The sequence below is a fragment of the Podarcis raffonei genome, chromosome 2 (assembly GCF_027172205.1).
Source record: "Podarcis raffonei isolate rPodRaf1 chromosome 2, rPodRaf1.pri, whole genome shotgun sequence".
Lineage (NCBI taxonomy): Eukaryota > Metazoa > Chordata > Lepidosauria > Squamata > Lacertidae > Podarcis > Podarcis raffonei.
The window spans coordinates 87,590,241-87,609,624 of record NC_070603.1 but is presented as its reverse complement, the minus strand read 5'-3'; the positions used below and the strand labels follow the sequence as shown (position 1 = coordinate 87,609,624).

Here is a 19,384-nt window from a genome sequence, read left to right as displayed (position 1 = left end):
TCCTAGAGAGAAGATGGCAACCATCTTCCCAGGGACATTATCTCCCTCCTCTGGAAATCGCATGAGAGAAAGATGGATACCTGCAAGGGCAGGAAACTGACTAGTCCTACAAGGCATGTTCTACATGCTCCACTTGCCAAGAGAGGTCCATGGGGTGGGCAGGATCCCTTTTATGGAGCCAGACCTGGTGGGACAGTAAATGGTGTGGGGCACAAAGGCCTGGTTCACACAACATGAGAAACCAAAGGCTCGCTCTTGGTTACAACTCATAGTGAGTGAGACATCACTTAGGTACAAGCTCTGGTCCAGACAGCACCTTGGCTTAGCACAATGCAGGAGCAAAAATGACCGAGGGTGGGAGAACAAAGCAGTGGCAAGCTCCTCTCTGGGAACCCAGATCCCCATGTGGTCCCCCATAAGCCATAGTTTGGCTTACTGGGTTGTGTGAACCAGATCAAAAAGCTCAATTCTAATTCAAGGTACATTTTCCCTCAGACTGGTAAAACGAAACATTGCTAGCCTTCTAATCCCAAGGGTGTTCCCAACTCTGTCTCCATCTCCACCCATTTTTCACAGATTAAAGAACCTGTTTCTGGAGCTTAAATTGGTTAGGCCCATGGTGAGCTAGACCAAGGGTAGCCTATCTGGTGCCTGTCAGATGTTTTGGACTGCAACTCCCATCATCCTTGGCTGTTGGCCATGCTGGTTGGGGCTGATGGGAGTTGTCGTCCACAATATATAGAAGGTATCACGTTGGCTATTCCTGAGTTATGCACATAAAGAGAGAAAGCCACAGCAATTCCTTCATGCAATGACTGCATGTTGACATTTTTTATTTTTTTTAAGGATTGAAGAAAGGCATTCATTTCTGCTTTGGTTCAGGCCATTCATATATGTAAATATGTGTGCACACCCCGCCCTACTCCAATGGACAATCTATTAAGCGGCACTGCCCCAGTGCAATGTCTATTCATATAAATGGAATTTGCTTGGGAGTATAACTTGGTGGGCTTTGTGTGCAGTAAGTGCTCAGTCATATCCAACACTGGTTGAGAGAGAAAGAGCGAGGAGGGGACATGAAATAAGGCTTTGTCTCACAGAAAAATTCTAGTTCACACTAAGACATTGTTCACAATAAGACACTTTTGGCTCACATCCCCTGCTTCTTCAATCTACGAGGAGAGAGAGAGAGGCTTTGGGGGAATATTAAACAACACATAAAATGCATATCATGTTTTATTGCTTCTCTGATTGCTCCAGGTTGATTTTCCAATCTCCTTACCAAAAAAAAAAGGCCACAATTCCTGTGTTCTCCTGGAAAAATTCTCTTTGGCTGAGGAAGGATAATCAAACAACAGTAGATTTCTTTAACTGAAATAAGGGAAAGGACGAGACAGGAACAGTGGCTGCAGTTTTGACAAACTGGAATCCCAATGGATTGACCATCACAACAAGAGGGGAAAGGTTATCTCCTATCTTATGTTCACTGGCTGACAGCAGAAACCAGGAAAGGCAAAGGGAGGCCCGGCTGCTTGGTCACCACCTCATCGGGTGCGCAAGTAAGTCGGGATGGAGTAGTTGAAGAGCAAGTAATCCATTTTGTATAAATTAAATAACCTCCTTTGGTAAAAGGGGCTGATGTTCTGGAAGAACTTAGCCGTCATGTCGTCATTGGTCCTGGTGGTCTTGGAGGAGGAGGGGAACTTGACGCCTGCGTCAGCCCCAACCAGTCGCAGGATGTAATTGGAGTCCTTGGCCAATGTCTCGTACTTGCCTACCACGTCGTAGTGGATGATACAGGGGTGGCAGAGGGAGTGAACTCGCTCCCAGTGCTCATTGAAAGGCTCTTCGCGCTGAGTCTGCGGATCCAGCAAGTAGTACACAAACTCCTCGAAGCGCACGTCATGGCCGTGCTCCAGGGCCTCGTCGCTGGGGTCCTGCCGATGCCGCCGGATTATCTTGGTCCCGTAGCGCTTGTGGAAAGCTGTGTTGTAGCTGCGGGTGAACTTGTTGCGGTAGGCAGAGACCAGCCGCTCCAGAGGCTCCCGCACAAAGATGAACTTGAGGTAGTTGCGCAGGCGGTAGTTGATTTCGGGGATGCTGTACTCGGAGAGAGTGTGCAGGTTGGAAGCCACGTGCGCCTCGTTGGCTGGGATTTCCAATGGGTCCTGGTACTTGCCCTGCCCGGTCAAGACCATCATGACCCGTTTCCAGTTAGTGCAAGCCACCTTGGGGACGTAGCAGTACAGCAGCCCGTGAACATCGTCAACCACCAGGTGGCGCAAGTCGTCAGGAGTGAGGAGGCGCCGCTTGCGCGTGTAACGGTTGCACACCTTGTTCAGCAGGTCCCGCCTGCGCTGGTGCGTCGCCTGCAGGGAGGACTGCTCAAACTGAGGAGACAGAAGGGGGGAGGTGGAAAGAGTCACTGTACACTTGGCTGGTAAAGTGCATTTGGTCAGATCCCAACCTTTTCTCTGCTCAGGGCCACAAACACCTACGTGTCAAGAAGATAAAGAATCTGGAGGCCTTTCTAAGGCAGTTGTCAGGAGATCACCTGCTACTGGGACAACTTCCCTTCAAAAAAACACTGCACCTACCTCTTCACTGGCTGGCAACAGAGTTGGCAAAACAATAAGAGGAGGAAGGAGGGACAGTTTATTCCTGCACTGCAGGGCATTGGACTAGATGATCCTCAGGGTTTCTGACAACTCTACAATTCTAGGGGTGGGGTTCAACTATGGTGGCGCTGTGGTCTATACCACTGAGCCTCTTGGGCTTGCTGATTGGAAGGTCAGTGGTTCAAATCCTTGTGACAGGGTGAGCTCCTGTTGCTCTATCCCAGCTTCTACCCACCTAGCAGTTTGAAAGCACACCAGTGCAAGTAGATAAATAGGTGAAGCTGCGGTGGGAAGGTAAACGACATTTCCATGTGCTCTGGCTTGTGTCACAGTGTTCCGCTGCACCAGAAGCAGTTTAGTCATGCTGGCCACATGACCTGGAAAGCTGTCTGTGGACAAATGCCAGCTCCTTCGGCCTGAAAGCGAGATGAGCACCGCAACCCCATAGTCACCTTTGACTGGACTTAACCGTCCGGGGGTCCTTTACCTTTACCTCAACTATGTTGCTGCAATGAAAAAAGGCATTCACATAAAGAATATTTATACCCTAGAGAAATCTGTAGCCACCAAGAATGTGCAGCACCCTCACCTAACTGCAATTCCCAGAATTATTTGGGAGGTCAACTGGTATAGCCTATATTTTTAAAAGTCTGCATATTCTAACTCATTTTTATAAATCCTCACAGTTGTACTGTTTTATCTATATGCACTGTAATGTTTTTATTGTTGTAGATATTTTTACTGTGTGTTTGTCTAATTACGTTTATAGAAACACACACACATGCTTTTTAACAGGTGGGGGATACATCCATTTTTTAAAAAAACAACAACCCTGATATGGCTTTGTAATGTAGATGTGCCCACATGATACAAGGCTCCTTACGACCCCTTCAGAGCTTTTAGCAACCTGAATCACAAGGAGGGGGGTCATTTGTTTGTATTCTCTCCCTGTACATCTGCTAATTTGTTTGGGTGATAACTAAATGCCACAAGATTTAAAATGCCAGCTGGCGCGTTTGGAAAGGGGGGGGGGATCTAACCTGGCTGTGTGTACAAGAGAGTTGCAGGAGGAGGAGGAGGAAGGTGCTGTTAAAGTGTGTCAAGTCATCACTGTCTGAAGGCAAAGGAAAAGGGAGCATCAAAGCTTCCTTCATGAAAGGCCTGGCCAAGTGCTCTTGGCAGGGCAAAGTTAACTCTGGGACAGGATGACGTGAGCAGAGACTGCCTTGGGCTATTCAAACATCCCAGCCTCCCTGCTCCTTATTGCGGTTCTTTCCTGTGCAAGCCATCTGTTAGGAAGGGGTCAGGTCAGGCCACTCCAAGGTCATGGTGATGCCCCAGGGCTTGCTACTCTGAACAAGTTCAAGAACTGGATTCATGACTTGGAAGGTATGCATGTGTGTTCCTCTTGCTTTCTTCTACACTTATGCCCACCGTTGTCTCCCCCCCTCTTTTTTTTAAAGAAACACAAGGCAACATCAATTTATTGAAGGAGTCTGCCCTGATTCTCTCCCTCCTATTTCATTAAAGACAGAAAGCTCTCGTTTCAGCACGTGAACTGCAGCTGTGGGTTCAGTTGCATTTATTCCTTCGGTTGCTCCTTCCACCGTCACACAAGTTCTGATGTCGTGCCAAAGGCCTGCTTTTGAAGATCCCCGTTCGCAAAATATTCTCTGGGGGAGGGGGGAATCAGCTACGCCATCCCACAGAGGGCTTAAAGCTCTGTTCATGAGATAAATCTTGGACATTTGCGCAGGGCGCATTCTGCATTTTGTTACACAATTAAGCAGATTCTTTGTCTTGCGCCCAGAAAAGCATTCCTAGCTTTAAGCAAGGAGCTTCTACTAAAAAGCATACAGCTCTGAAACCACAATCTGGCCTACACAACACAAAACCTTTTCAAGTAAGGCAACAGCATTTTCTTCCTAGGAGGGGCTGTGCAACGCGTAGGTAGACCTTTTGCTTCCTTCACATTTGTCTTCTGAGGGTTCCTGACAGCTGTCAGGCACCGTTAGATCACAGCCCAGGAGCCTGCTTACTCAACCTACCATGCCTGCCTCAATTTCTCACTCACCCGTTGGCATCTGCCAGGCCAAATAAGACTTGTTCACGCTCTTCAAAAGGAAGAGGGATAACATTAAAAAAAACAACCCAACCCACTCTCTTAATGCCAGACAGAGAGATGGGTGGAGCAGGCACATCACACCTTATTGTTTTGGTCATCCAGCAAAATTAGATCTGATTGTGGTCACTTCCAAGGTGGGGAGTAAGACCAATGCTCAGACACAGTGACTTGAAAAGAAAGACAGCAGACTCACAGGGAATAAGACTACCAGTGGCTACTCCAGGAACAGAGGCAGCATTATTCCCAATACCAGTTTCTGGGAGAGGACTATTTCTAGTGCTGCTCCTGGTCCTGCTAGAGGGCTTCCCAAGAGACCTCGCTGGCCAGCCTCTGCAGGAATCAGGATGCTGAACTAGAGAGAGGCCTTTGGCCTGGTTCAGCAGGGCTCTTATGTTCATAAGCTGACCCAGGATTTGAACTCACATCTCCCAGAGCTGGGGCACATCTTAGATAGGAAGCTATGGTTATTGACTACGTCAGGAGCCATTTACTCACCCCGTTTCACAAGGGCCAGACGGCTTTTGTGTAACACAAGGGTTAAAAGTTATAGAATGTTGTGCGCTTGCAATGGCTCCTCTTTAAAAACACAGTTGAGACATTAAGGCAGAAATGTTATAACACTGAAAAGCAGCCGTTCTGTTTCCTATATGGGTTCACTGGGGAGTCATCGTCGCTGCCGTGGGAGCAGTTATCTGGCTTTCATTTTCTCCTGTTTCCATTAAATTAATTGTCAAAAGGAAGGCAAGAGTAGGTGGTTACGAGGAGAAAATAAAATGTATTCTGGCAAGCTCCAACAGCCACACACAGGGAGTATCCTGTGGTATCTGAACTGTGGAGAGTTTCCTACCTTCCTTATTCCTAGGCTGCCCTTGCCAGGCATCGGTCCCCTAGCATAAATCACACTGCTAAATGGAGTCTGTGGCCAAGCAGTCAGGGGCATCGGATAAGGTGGCAAAACCTTTACCTGGACTGCACCATGTCAAACTGCTGGTGGGGGTCGATGTCCATTAATGATCCTCCAAACATACCAAAAAAATCACCACAAATAGGTAACTGCCTCATCAGTGGGAAAGGTTACCAGCAATTAGGTCTTTAAAAAAAAAAGTGTAGGGGATTGTTAAATCATGCATGCCTCCCCCTGCAACCTAAAGTGGTACAATCCAGGCCTAGGATTGCTTAAGTCATCCACTGTTTGTAGGGTATAAACCTATGGGGATAAATCTCTTGCCAGACCAAATCTCTGAGCAACAGCAGGGACAGCTGTGGACCTTTGGGGAAAGTCATTGTGCAGCAGTAGAGCACATGCTTTTAACATGCAAAAGATGGCAGGTTAGATTCCCCAGGAGGGACAATTGAGTCTAACCTCTAAGAGAGAAATAACTCCACCCAATTTTCTAGATCTAGATATATTTGCCAGAAGCCTCCCAGAATACTTGCAGCCCAAGAGTCTGAGCTATGCAGCAGAAGCATCTGATGCCACTGATTCTAACTTCTGCAAACTATTTGGAGAGGGGAAAAGGCCAACATGCTCACAGTGGAGCTATCCTTTGGGAGGACTTGCTCCTGATTCGCTTGCTGGATGCTTTGAAAGCAGGGTGGCCAGGGCATGAGAGCAACTCAATCCCCTTTCCAGAGACACAAAACCACCAAACTGGCAATTTACCTCCTCTGCCCACCACCTTTCTGTAATTATCAACGAGGCAGAATAAAATGGGTCAAAAAAATTGTGGCCTGGGTGCAAAGTTGTCCTAACAAAAAAAAGAAGAAAAAATGCACATCTTCCTCTGCAGATAGTAACACCGAAGTTGCATCACAGCAGGCGTTGTGTGTTGCCTGGACTTTGACACACAATGAGCACTCCCCAACTCTTGCCGGTTCCCTCCACGCCCTTCCACCTTCCCTTTTCGCATTCACTCACCTGATCACCGTGGTAAAGAGCCTGAAGTGGACTTCGACCGGACTTTCCATGCCAACTGGACTTCAGAATCCTGTCCTCTGCAGCTGGAAAGGAAAGGGGGAAGTTTTAAAAAGTGCCACTAGCAGCTCTGTTTCATGAATGAATGAATATAAACACACACACACACAGTGTCAGCCTTTGCCAACCTGGTGGCCTCCAGCATGTGCTGGCAGGGGCTGTAGACCAAACAGCTGGAAGGCACCCGATTGGTTGTAGTATATGACTGAGATGCTTGGGTGGTAGGCATCTAAGAGAAGATTCTGCCTGGGAAATGGTTTTCACATGTGCTCTGTTATGCCTGGATCAAGATGAACACCTAAGCCTGACAAAAAAAACCTCCCCAATGGAGTTGGAAAGCACAACAGGTCTGATAAACAGGTTGTCTCGCTTGCTCCACTTCTCACTTTTTCCTCCCACTAAAAATTATTAGAGAAAATAAGATTAGGCTCTCACTTACTAGTTTAATCCCACTCTTCTGTTAGAGCACCTTCAAAGTATCCCCGTGGAACGCCCTCCCATCAGATGTCAGGGAGATAAAGAATTACACAACTTTTAGAAAACATCTGAAGGCAGCCCTGTTCAGGGAAGTTTTTAATGTCCGACATTTTATTATTTTTTATATTTTGCTGGGAGCCGCCCAGAGTGGCTGGGGAAACCCAGTCAGATGGGCAGGATATAAACAATAAAATTGTTGTTGTTGTTGTTGTTGTTGTTGTTGTTGTTGTTAACAAGGATTGAAGCTATCAACACAATGAAACATTAAATGGTAAATAAAACAAGAAAGCAGTAGTAGCAAAAATACTAGCAGTAGAAAGCAAAATAAAACATGACAAATGGGCACATGCTGTTTGTGCTGTGGCACCAGTTCTCTGAAATTCTCTTCCCTTAGAAGCGAAGGAAGCCCCAACATTGTGATGTTCTCAGCCTTTATTACAAACTTTTCTTTTCTTCCGGTCCTTCCCAAATTAGCCTATTTTTATCTTTGCTGTTTTTAATTCTTGTTGGCTTTTATGTCTTAATTCCGCTTTTATGATTTGCATTTTACGTTCTGGGTGATATCCCATTAGCACAAAGATATCCACTTGTGCAACAGGACTTTGCCCCCTCTGTCCCCTCCCCAGCTCCCTTGCCCCCTCCAAAAACCTGCTCCAGAGGGTTGGGAGAACCCCTAGAACAGTCCAGGGGAGGGGGAAAGAGAATGTTCCATTTTGCAAGCAGAAATCCTTGCACTGATGACTGAATGTTCACACAGCGCTATTCCACATTTGTTGTTGTTGTTTAGTCATATCCGACTCTTCGTGACCCCATGGACCAGAGCCATAGCTGTCAAGTGTCCCTTATTTGAAGGGACAGTCCCTTATTCCAGCGCCATGCCCCGCTGCTGTCCCTTATTGATGGATGTCCCTTAAATGATGTCCCTTAAATTTCAAAGGAAGCAGCTCCTCTCCCTCCCTGCCAGCCAGGGAGGAGGGAGGTTCCAACTGTGTTGCTTGGCTGTGTTGCTCACCCAATAAGAAGTCTAAGAACGACTGGTGGGTGGAGCTTGCATGCCTTGTGTGTGGCTAGTTAATGCAAGCTGAGGGGGTTTTTGAATGCTGGACGCCATTTTGTTGCACGTGCTGCTGCAAACTTTGCAGTGCAAAGCCAGGCCGGGGAGCCATCTTAAGTTGAGGCTGCATAGGCCTTGTGGTGCATGTGATTCAGATTCTATTCAGTTGAACCTCTGGTTACAAAGTTGGTTGGACAGTGTTCTCGAAGCTACCCAGCATGAGTTTGACCAGATGCAGGAGGACAGGAAGACTGGAGTGCCTGGAACAGGTGAGGCTGCAGGCCCCTTATTTTGGCTGCTGGTCCCTTATTTTCAAGGCTGCTGGTCCCTTATTTTCAAATCTGTAAGTTGACAGCTATGACCAGAGCACATCACATACCACATACGACCCTATCTTTCTGTGCTGCGCTTTTTATCCTGGTTTGTTGTTTAATTCTACTGCATTTCTTTTTGCTTTTTGCTTTTCATTGTCCAGACAGTGCGTAAGACAGGGAAACCAAAATTCTGTGGTTTGCCTTATTTAGTACTTCCCATTTACAGTACCTAAACCCTTCACTCGTCACTTGCAAAATAATTAGACCCCTGTGGGCACAAGGATAGACCACTTCCCGCTGGGCCAGACTCTCCAGGCAATTACCCAAGAAGCGGTGGCTGTCAGTAACAGTCGCTGGCTTGCTCAACCCAGTGAACCCTCGGCCTGAAGCAAGGGGAAGCCATTGTGGCGCTGGGATGAGGCCTGATCAAACGCATGCCAAGCTGCCACACTCTGCTGAGCTGCTCATGTGTGAGGTTCTGAGCCTGCACCACTGCCAGTGGCTTACCAATTAAAAAGGAGAAACCTGTCAAGGCAGATTTTAAACATTCATTCATGGCAATGACTAAGAACCCTATTGAGGCAGGGGGGCAGGATTCTGGAAAAAAGTAAGAAGGGCATGCTCATTAGTTTTGCTCCCCATAATAAGAACTTGAAGATATTTGTTATTGTAGTAGGCTCAATGTAAGAACACAGGAAGAACTTGCCAGATCAGCCCAGTGGCCTATCTAATCCAGCGTCCTGTTCTCACAGTGGCCAACCTTTCGGAAGTTTGCAAGCAGCACCTGAGTGCAATAGCAGTCTCCCCACTTGTGATTTTCAGCAGCTGCTACTCAGAAGCATTACTGCCTCTGTCTGTGGAATCAAAGCATGCCCTTCATTGGAGATTTAAAAATCCCACTACAAAACAGTATACGTTTTTCTCAAACCCTAATCAGAGCTGGGGGAGAATAGATAGTATTTGGATATCGAAGGAATTGACGCAGAATTTAAGCAAATGTGAAATTCTAGCACAAACTATTTCTGATCATAATTCGGTATTTATGGAGATAAAAGGTAAAGACACTAGAGTAGGTAGATGGAGAATGAATGAATCTCTATTTAATGACCAAAGAATAGTAACTAAAGCTAAGGAAACAATTGAAGAGTACTTTAAATGGAATTTAAATGGGGAAACAGCTTTAGAGGTAGTGTGGGATGCAGGAAAGGCAGTCATGAGGGGCTTCCTGATCCAGAAAAACAGTCAAGAAAAGAAAAAGAGAAAAAGAAAGAGCAGATTCTAAGTCAGATTATGGAAAATGAAAGAAAATTAACTATAAATCCCGGTGATGAGAATGTAAAACAAAACATAAAGATATTACAAGCCAAATTTTTAGCAATAACCAACCAGGAAATTGAATGGAAAATAAAAATGATGAAACAGAAGAATTTTGAATCAGCCAATAGGATAGGGAAATATTTGGCATGGCAAATAAGAGAAAGAAGGAAACAAAACATGATTAGTAAGATAAAGGATGGAGAAAGGATTGTAGAAGAACCAAAAGAAATAAAAAGGATTTTCCAGAAGTATTATAAAGATTTATATAAAAGAGGCAAAGAAACAGATTACGAAATAGACTGCTTTATGCAAGAACATCAGATGCTACAGATCTCAAAAGAAGAAAAAGAGTCATTAGATCAGACTATTACACAAGAAGAGATAAAGAGGGCTATAAAAAGGATGAAAATTGGAAAAGCGCCGGGGCCGGATGGCTTATCGGCTAAGTATTACAAGACACTAAGCGATCAAATATCCCCAATTCTATGTGAAGTGATGAATGGTATCTTAAAAGAGGGGAGGGTCCCGAACACCTGGAAGGAAGCATATATTACTTTGATCCTTAAAAAAGAGGTCGATATGTTAGAGCTGAAGAATTATAGACCAATTTCGTTATTAAACAACGATTACAAGCTGTTCGCAGATGTAATGGCAGAAAGATTAAAAAAGGTATTAAATAATAGAATCCATAAAGACCAAACGGGCTTTCTTCCAGGGAGACAATTGAGGGACAATGTAAGAAATGTGATAAATATTATTGAATATCTGGATACGAGAATAGATAAACAGGCCGCCCTGGTATTTATAGATGCCGAAAAGGCATTTGATAATGTTTCATGGGGGTTTATGAGGAAAAGTTTGAAAATGATGGGGATGGGAGAAAAATTTAGAAAAGGTATTGAAGCAATCTACCATGAACAAAAGGCAAAACTCATAATAAATAATACTACGTCAGAATCATTTGATATACTTAAAGGGACTAGGCAAGGCTGTCCTCTGTCTCCTTTATTATTTATAATAGTATTGGAAATATTTAATAAGAGATTAAGGGAAACAACAGAGATTAAAGGAGTCAGAGTAGGAAAGAAGGAACATAAAATAAAAGCTTTTGCCGATGATATCGTATTAACACTGGAAGATCCAAAACAATAGTGTAAAAGAAGCTTTAAAAAAATTTGAAGAGTTTGGTGCAGTGTCAGGACTTAAGATTAATAAGAACAAAACTAAAATGCTGGTTAAAAATTTGACAAAGGAAGAAATGCTAGATCTAGAGCAAAGGACGGGACTTATGACAGCTAAGAAAGTGAAATACCTTGGAGTATGGATTACGGCAAAGAATATTAATCTATATAAAGATAATTATGAGGTCACTTGGAGAAATATTAAGAAAGATCTTGAAATCTGGGGGAGAATGAGGCTATCCTTCTTGGGGAGGATAGCAGTGGTGAAAATGAATGTTCTGCCCAGAATGCTGTTTTTATTTCAAACTATACCCGTACTCAAAGGTTTAAGGCAATGCAAAGAATGGCAGAGAGCCCTGGGGAAATACATTTGGCAGGGAAAAAGACCGCGAATAAAAATGAAAATTTTGGTTGATAGAAAGGAAAGAGGGGGCTTTGCTCTACCGGAGTTGAGCATATATTATGAAGCGGCTTGTCTACTGTGGCTAAGAGATTGGATTAGATTGGAAAATAGAGATATATTGGATCTGGAGGGTTTCGATAATAGGTACGGGTGGCACTCGTACCTATGGTACGAAAAGGTGAAGGTGCACAAGGGCTTTCTAAATCACATTTTCAGGGGACCAATATTTCAAGTATGGGAGAGAAATAAAAATTTACTGGAAAGGAAGACTCCCTGGTGGATCTCACCAATAGAGGTGTTAACTATCAAGAAATCTAATATGGAAGAAAAAAATGCCACCTATGAAGATCTCATAAGTAAAACAGAACAAGGTATTAAACTTAGACCGTATGAAGAAATAAAAGACTCACTTACTGGTTGGCTGCAATACCACCAGGTGAATGATTTGTTAAAAGAAGATAAAAAGAAGGCAGGTTTTGAGGATAAAAAATCTAAGTTTAATGTGGAGGTTGTTGAAGGCAAGAGTAAAATATTGTCTAGAATATATGATATATTACTTGAGTGGTATACAAAAGACGAGGAGGTGAAGGAGGCAATGACCAAATGGGCGATAGATTTCGGGTATAATATTGAATTTGAAAGATGGCTGGAATTATGGAATAAAAATATAAAGTTTACAGCGTGTACGGCACTGAGGGAAAACGTATGGAAAATGATATATAGGTGGTACCATACACCGGTGAAATTGCCCAAAATGTATAGATTAAAGAACAAAAGTTGCTGGAAATGTGGTGAGGCGGAGGGCGATCTCTATCATCTATGGTGGTCATGTAATAAAGTGAAAGGCTTTTGGGAACAAATTTATAATGAGCTTTAAAAAAATTTCAAATATACTTTTCCCAAAAGACCCGAAGCCTTTTTGTTAGGAATTTTGGGTAAAGAAATTAAAAAAGAAGATAAGATAATATTCCTCTATGCCACTACAGCCGCAAGAATTATGTTGGCTCAAAACTGGAAAACGGAAGTTATACCTAATATAAATGAATGGCAGCTTAAAATGGTAAATTATGCAGAGCTTGCCAGGATAACAGGAAGAATACGAGATCAAGATGAACAGGAATTTCATAAAAATTGGAATAAATATTGGAAATATATTGGAAATAATTTGTAGATGATATTAGCGGGGATGGAGTAACACTAAACAGCAGTTAATATATAAGATTAAAAACAAAGTACGTGATTATAGAATTTTTATTTGATACTTACCAAAAGGGTAGAGGGGAGTCCAAAGGTTTTTGTTTGTTTGTTTAGGGAAGGGATATAATAAACTATGTAAATGAAAGATATGTACATTTATATATATATTGTAATATTTATTGGCATGTTTATTTGTGTACATTACATTTATAAGAAACTGTTTATTTACAAAATTTGAATAAAAATGTATTAAAAAAAAAAAAGCATGCCCTTCATTATTTGTAGCAGCCAATGATAGCCTTATCCTTCATGAATTTGCCCCAAAGCCATCCACAGCTTATAGGACAATGCCCAACCCTAGGCCTATGCTCTGTGTTCTCATTACTGCTGGGATAACAACAAGTCAGCACAGAACAGAACTGACTGGCCCAAACATCTCTTTGTAGCACTGCTGCTCCTGCTGTAGGTGCCACAGTAGGTGGGTTTCAAGGCGCCATGTTCGAAAGAGCAAATCTAGATCTTTTGTGGTAGAAGCATGAATATGAAGAATCAGGATGAACATGCTAGAGGAAGGGGAACAAGCTTTTGAACTCCAGGTTGTAAGTCATAAGTAACAGACCACTAATCTAAATGTCATTGTCCCTGGCTTGAGAAAGCAAGTACATGCATGTTCCTATACCGTTTTGTACTTCGGAAATCAACTCAGCATGCTAAGGGAAGTTGGAGGTGGGGGAGAGAAAGTAAGGCTGGTCACATTCTTACACAGTGAATAACCTGATAGCTTGCAGTGGTTGTGGAAATCAGCAGGGGAGGGGGAGAATTTAATCATCCAGAAAAATATCACCAGCCCTACCACATGCTTGTCATGTGACAGAAGGGGAAGTTACTCAGTTTGGGCAAATGCAGTGCCTATATGCAAGGTTGGCGGTTGCTAAAGGGCAAGTGCTCTGTGAGCTGATGCAAAAAGTCGGGAGAAAGCGGCAGGTTACTGAAGAAGTGCGATGTTGCAAGTAACCACAACCCATGCCCACAAAGGTACCGTTATGGGGGTGACAGGAAGAGCTTGTCACATGAGCTTTGCTAGATATGGGGAACCAAGTGTTAGTCTGCATTTCAGTCTTCTCTCTGCCCTGTCCTAGATTGTAAATGTTCACACCTAATCCAAACTGACAGGATTTTGGTACTGTTAGACCAAGTTCTCTTGCCTCGGAAGAGACAGAACTCAAAGCACAAAGGGAATTTCCAATGTGGGTCTCAGCGACTGCAGCCTTTGCTACAAGACAATGCATGGAAGACACCCAGCCACAAAACATGCACCAAACCACATACAAAAAAAGAAAAAAGGAAGAACTGGCATTGAACTGGACTCAGCCCTGGCTTGACAACACCTAACATGTTAGAAACTTGCTAACTAACCAGCTTTCATACAGATAAAGGTAAAGGGACCCCTGACCATTAGGTCCAGTTGTGACCGACTCTGGGGTTGTGGTACTCATCTCGCTTTACTGGCCGAGGGAGCCGGCGTACAGCTTCCGGGTCATGTGGCCAGCATGACTAAGCCGCTTCTGGCAAACCAGAGCAGCACACGGAAACGCCATTTACCTCCCTGCCGGTGCGGTACCTATTTATCTACTTGCACTTTGACGTGCTTTCGAACTGCTAGGTTGGCAGGAGCTGGGACCGAGCAACAGGAGTTCACCCCGTCACGGGGATTCGAACCGCCGACCTTCTGATCGGCAAGTCCTAGGCTCTGTGGTTTAACCCACAGTGCCACCCTTGTCCCTTTCATACAGATACCTCGTGGCAAATGAGAACTGTAGATATGCGTAACTCAAAAACTAGTTTTAAAACTGCCTATACACCTCCCGTGGTGTTAAGACAACTTTGTGTTTTAGGCTTTCCTTCACTAAGTACTGGTAGCAATCTGCTCTGTGCGGTCAAGGGAATATGCCCCCTTCCTGCTGTGTGGGCTTGATCAAGGGATTTCTCAATAGAAGGCAACAGGAGGCTAGCAGTGCTGATCTCCTCAAGCCAAGATGATATTTACAACATGTACAAGAGCATTTGTGTTGGGAAGAGAGGAGGGGAGCACTGGAGCATATACAACAGATCCATGGAACTGTATTATAAAACCAGCCCAGGAGGCTCACTGCTTAATTTGTTCCCCATGTAGCCTGATGAAGAGTTCTTAAGAACTCAAGAGTTTGCACACTATTTCAGCTGGCCTAATTGAAGACATGGTTCTAATATGGTTTTTGGAACCTCATTTTGGCATCTTTGCAACACCTGAAAACTAAAAAGCAACTGGGCGCAGTTAAGACTTCTTTCCTTCCTAAAACAACAGAGAGTATTGCGATGCCTTAAACACTAACAGTTTTTCATTACGGCATAAGCTTTTGTGGACTTGGGGTCATTTTGTCAGATGCAAGGTTGTGCGATCCTCGGTTGTCAGATACACATTGCACATGGATGTATAAATGACCCTTTGGCGCAGTTATTTATCGAGTTGTCAGAAGTCTCTAAATCTCTCTGCCAGGTGGCTAACCTTTGGCCCTGCAGAGGTTGTTGGGAGACCAGCTCCCATCAGCCAAAACCAGCACAGGCAATGCTGAGGGCATGGAAACTGTCACTCAGCAGCATCCATAGGGCCACAGGTTAGCTGTGCCTGCTCTGCACTGATCATAAAGCAGAGATGAAAGCTTGCCTTATGAAAACACACTTAAAGAAAGGGGCAAGTAGCCTGAGGGCAGTTACATAATTCTTCATGCAGAGTGCAGCAGGGTGGTATGTGGTGCAGGGCTTCCACTATAAAGAGAATCTCAACAGCCAGTTTTGGGGAAACTAAACATGAAGGGTGGGGATGGGATAAATGTCCGTAGCCCGCCAAGTACAGGAAAAGTTGGGATTTGAGATATCTTGTTTCAGAGAGTGTGCGTATGAGCTGTCAAGGGAACCATCAGAGCAGGATATTTACTGATTCTGCTAGTAGCCATGGCAGGCCCCACTCAAGCATTGTAGTTATGGACAATACAGTGACCTGAATAGGAAATTGCTTGGCTCTGTGACCCAGTTATTAAGCCACTCTATCATCTATCTATCTTCAAGTAAGTGCAGAATGCACCCATACATATGGCAGATAAGAGAAATGGAAGCAGCACTGGGGGGCAGTACATGAGGCACATTTGCTGTTCCTCACCACCACCTCCAGCGGAATAGCCGATAGCTATGATGCCCCTCTCCTCCCTCTGCACGCTGTTCTCTAGATGTATTTTAAAGGCTGTTTGGTGTGGGTTTTAATGCCAAGAGCTCTACTGCAGAATTCTGAGAAGTGTGAAATCTAATGAATAACTGCATCCTAATCTTCACATCAGTCTGGGAGGTGTGGATCAGGTCAGTTTACCTGGAAAGTCAAAAAAAGGGAGGGGATTTGTTGAGTAATGGAATAGCTGTGCTCCAGGGGTGGGGCACCTCAGTTCCAGGGTCAAATGCAGCTCTCCAAGCCTCTCTGTCTGACTCTTGAGACCCTACCCTGGCCACATAACCCAACCATGCTCCTTACCACCCCTACTTTGCACCCAACCTAGAGTGCTTTTGGCTGGCTGCAATATGTCCCTCAAATCTGATCATGGCTTTTGCTTGTGTGGGAGGAGAATAAAAAGGAGTACATGATGTTCCAGACCCCTCTTGGCACCACTAAGCTAGGCTTCAACCAAGGACCAAAACGTTGCCTTTCAGGAGACAGCAACCATATATATGCAGGACCCATTCATGCACATCTGCAGTACTCAGCAGAACATTTGGTCTGCTTGGCAAAAGGGGAAGAGAAGGCTATGTAATCTTTATTCTTTTAGAAAAAAAGTAGCTAACTTATTGGTGAAAGAACGTTGAAGCTCTTGCCTGGAAATGGGCAGCAGCCAAGCGTCTTCATTTCACAGGACCTGGCGGTTGTGGTGTTAAAATAAAAGATTACGCCATCTCTTTTGACTGTATGCTTTTCAAATTTCATGGCTTGGGTCAGAAGTGATGGCAGATTTCACAAACACTTGTACATCAGTAAGTGCCTTACTGATTTCCAGTATTAAACTACTGCAGCTTATCTCAGAACTAGGGATGGGGGGACCTGTTAATTTTGGTTTCTCAGTTTTCCAACCTTAAGCTCAGTTTCCTGCATTTCCACATCAGCTTGCGATTAGCATTATTTTTAAAAGCCCTCATGAAAATTCATCAGCATTTGAGTGCTAATTTCTTTTAATAGACACCTTTCTGCAAAGTGTTTTTTCCCTAGTAAAATGCATTTTTATGTTATTTTCACTAATATATGCATCTTATGCACACTTTACCCCGGTGCCTGCATTCTGGTGCATGTTACTTGGCTGGAGAACTGAAATGCAAAATTCAAGGGAGCGCAAAATTTGAAGAATGGCTGCTTCAGTTCGTGCATTGTTTCAGAAACTGCCAAATAGGTAGGTTCACCTTTAAATGTGAACTGAATCATATTTTCTATTCATAACAGGGAACAGTTTTAGCTGGAACTGAAGAACACCTTACAGTCAGAAATATTATTTTCTGAATGTTAGTGTGGTAGAGAAAACAGGAGGCAGCTGTTGTAAAAATCGAATGTCCACTCTGCTCAGTGTAGTCTTTTCAATTTGCAGAATGTGGAAAAACCTAAAAACATGATTTAAGCATCACTTATAAAAATGGCCCCAAGGGAGCTGCAAATGGCTCAGCTACATCAGGGCAGCAGTCCAACTGTGAAGGAAGAATTCTCCCTTTGCCAATGCCACTGCAAGTAGCAGCAAAAGGAGGAGGGGAAGAGAAGATCCGCTACAGCCCTGCTTCTAAAGAGAAGCCACCACCTCCGAATGGTGGCCGATTCTGATGCACACCACCACACACACACAAATAGGAGAAATGGCACACTGAGTTTCAAGGCTGGGAAATTCAGCACAATTTCATTTCACTCTTAAAGTGAGAAGGTTGAAGTGGGAACTTCTGCATGCAGAGCATGTGATCTACCACTGACCTATAGTTGCTCCTGAAGGGCAAGATCTGATTCTTAGTCACCATTACAGCCATCAGCACAGCAGGATTCCCCATCACAAAAGCCTTTCCGATATTGCAATGTCTTGGAACGAAATCACCTGACTTTATGATGCATCAGGTGCTGTATGTGACATCCTTCGTATGCAAAGGCCCTTGAAAGGTTTAGCAGAGACATAGCTGAGTAGCTCCAGGAGTGAGTGTGATATAGCCAAACATAGCCAGCCCCTGAAAGCCCCTCAATCCTGTTCTGTTTAAGTCATCTTCTTCCAGATGTCAAACTCTGATCTAATAAAGGAGCTCTATGTAACAGAATATACTGGTGTGTATTTTTGGAAGAGTCTCCAAACCAGTTCAAAATTCAAACACTTAGGGCAGAGGTGGACTTCCAGGTTTTGTTCAGGTCCTAATTCCAGACAAAGGTCATCTATAGTTCTGTCAGAGCAGGAAATCCACTGCTACAACATTCCTGATTAATTCTTTAAATTTCTAGGAGTATGCTAACATGAGCATTACAAAATGAATCTAATGTGTGAAATGCCCCCGCCATCATCTCTGCAATCTGCAAAGTGGCCCTGGACAGAATCTCCTCTGTTCCCAATACCCAACATGCATTAGGAAGTGCAGCAACATAATTAACTGATACTTAATAACGCTGATTGATCCAACTGCATTAAGGCCTTTCCATGTATGAAGAATGACTTCGTGGAGTTCACCACCACTGCCATCAATCTTGCCTGTAGGGCTGAGGAAAAGGAAAATACCACTCCAAATTGGAAGTAATATTCTACTAAACAGTGATGCTATTATTCTCCAGCACTTTGATGGCAATAATAGCTTTAAAGCCAGGGCCCTGTAATGACTTGCCAGCTGGTTCCCATCACTCTTTTTCAGAAACAGAAAGGAAATCAATCTGAAGCTAAGCCTGTTTGGTTTATTATACTAATTGAGTGGGCAGAGGATAACGAGTGAATGTTCCTCGGAACCTTTTGAGAACATACAGCTTAGAGAACAGCCCTGCTGCTTTTGACGATCAGAAATCAGATATTTATCCAATGCTGACCTGGAAACGATCCCAATGGTGCCCTTTGGCATTTCCATTGGAAATTATGGCAAGTGCAACCCTGCAGTTTCAAAAGTTGGCTGTCAAACTCTTTGCTTTTCCTGGATCAATCTGTACCCCCTAGAACCTAAAATCATTTCTGAAATTTGGTGCCAAAAGGGCAAGATTTTGACACTCATGTATTTGTTCATTGTTTACCTTGTCTTTTTCTAACTCTAATAGCCCCATGAAGAAGAAAAGTGTCTACAAATCAAAGAATGGACCTTTTTTGAGGGCCGCACTATTTAGTATTTAGTATTTTAGTATTTAGTACCCAATTTAGTTTGTATTGACTTTCCCTCCATGTATATCTCTTAAAATTAGTCTCCAACTTTGTTGGCCACGTGACCCGGAAGTGTCTTCGGACAGTGCCGGCTCCCGGCCTCTTGAGCGAGATGAGCGCGCAACCCTAGAGTCGGTCATGACTGGCCCGAACGGGCAGGGGTACCTTTACCTTTAATAAAGATATTACTTCACCATGGATTGACTGTACTCTGTGTGTGTGTGTTATGCAGAACCCACAGTACAGTGGTACCTCTGGTTACGTACTTAATTCGTTCCGGAGGTCCATTTTTAAC

The 19,384-nt window shown here is 43.9% G+C and overlaps 1 protein-coding gene across 1 annotated transcript in view; it reads right to left on the bottom strand.

Moving 5' to 3' along the window:
* Positions 1-1,223: 1,223 nt before the first annotated feature.
* Positions 1,224-19,384, bottom strand: part of CHST13 (carbohydrate sulfotransferase 13) — a 58,576-nt gene continuing 40,415 nt past the window's right edge. Inside the window, exons 2-3 of the mRNA XM_053378021.1 lie at positions 6,662-6,744; positions 1,224-2,390 (exon numbers count right to left, since the gene is read on the bottom strand). Coding sequence (XP_053233996.1) covers positions 1,545-2,390; positions 6,662-6,744 — 929 coding nt within the window. The 3' untranslated portion in view covers positions 1,224-1,544. The remainder of the gene's footprint in view (positions 2,391-6,661; positions 6,745-19,384) is intronic.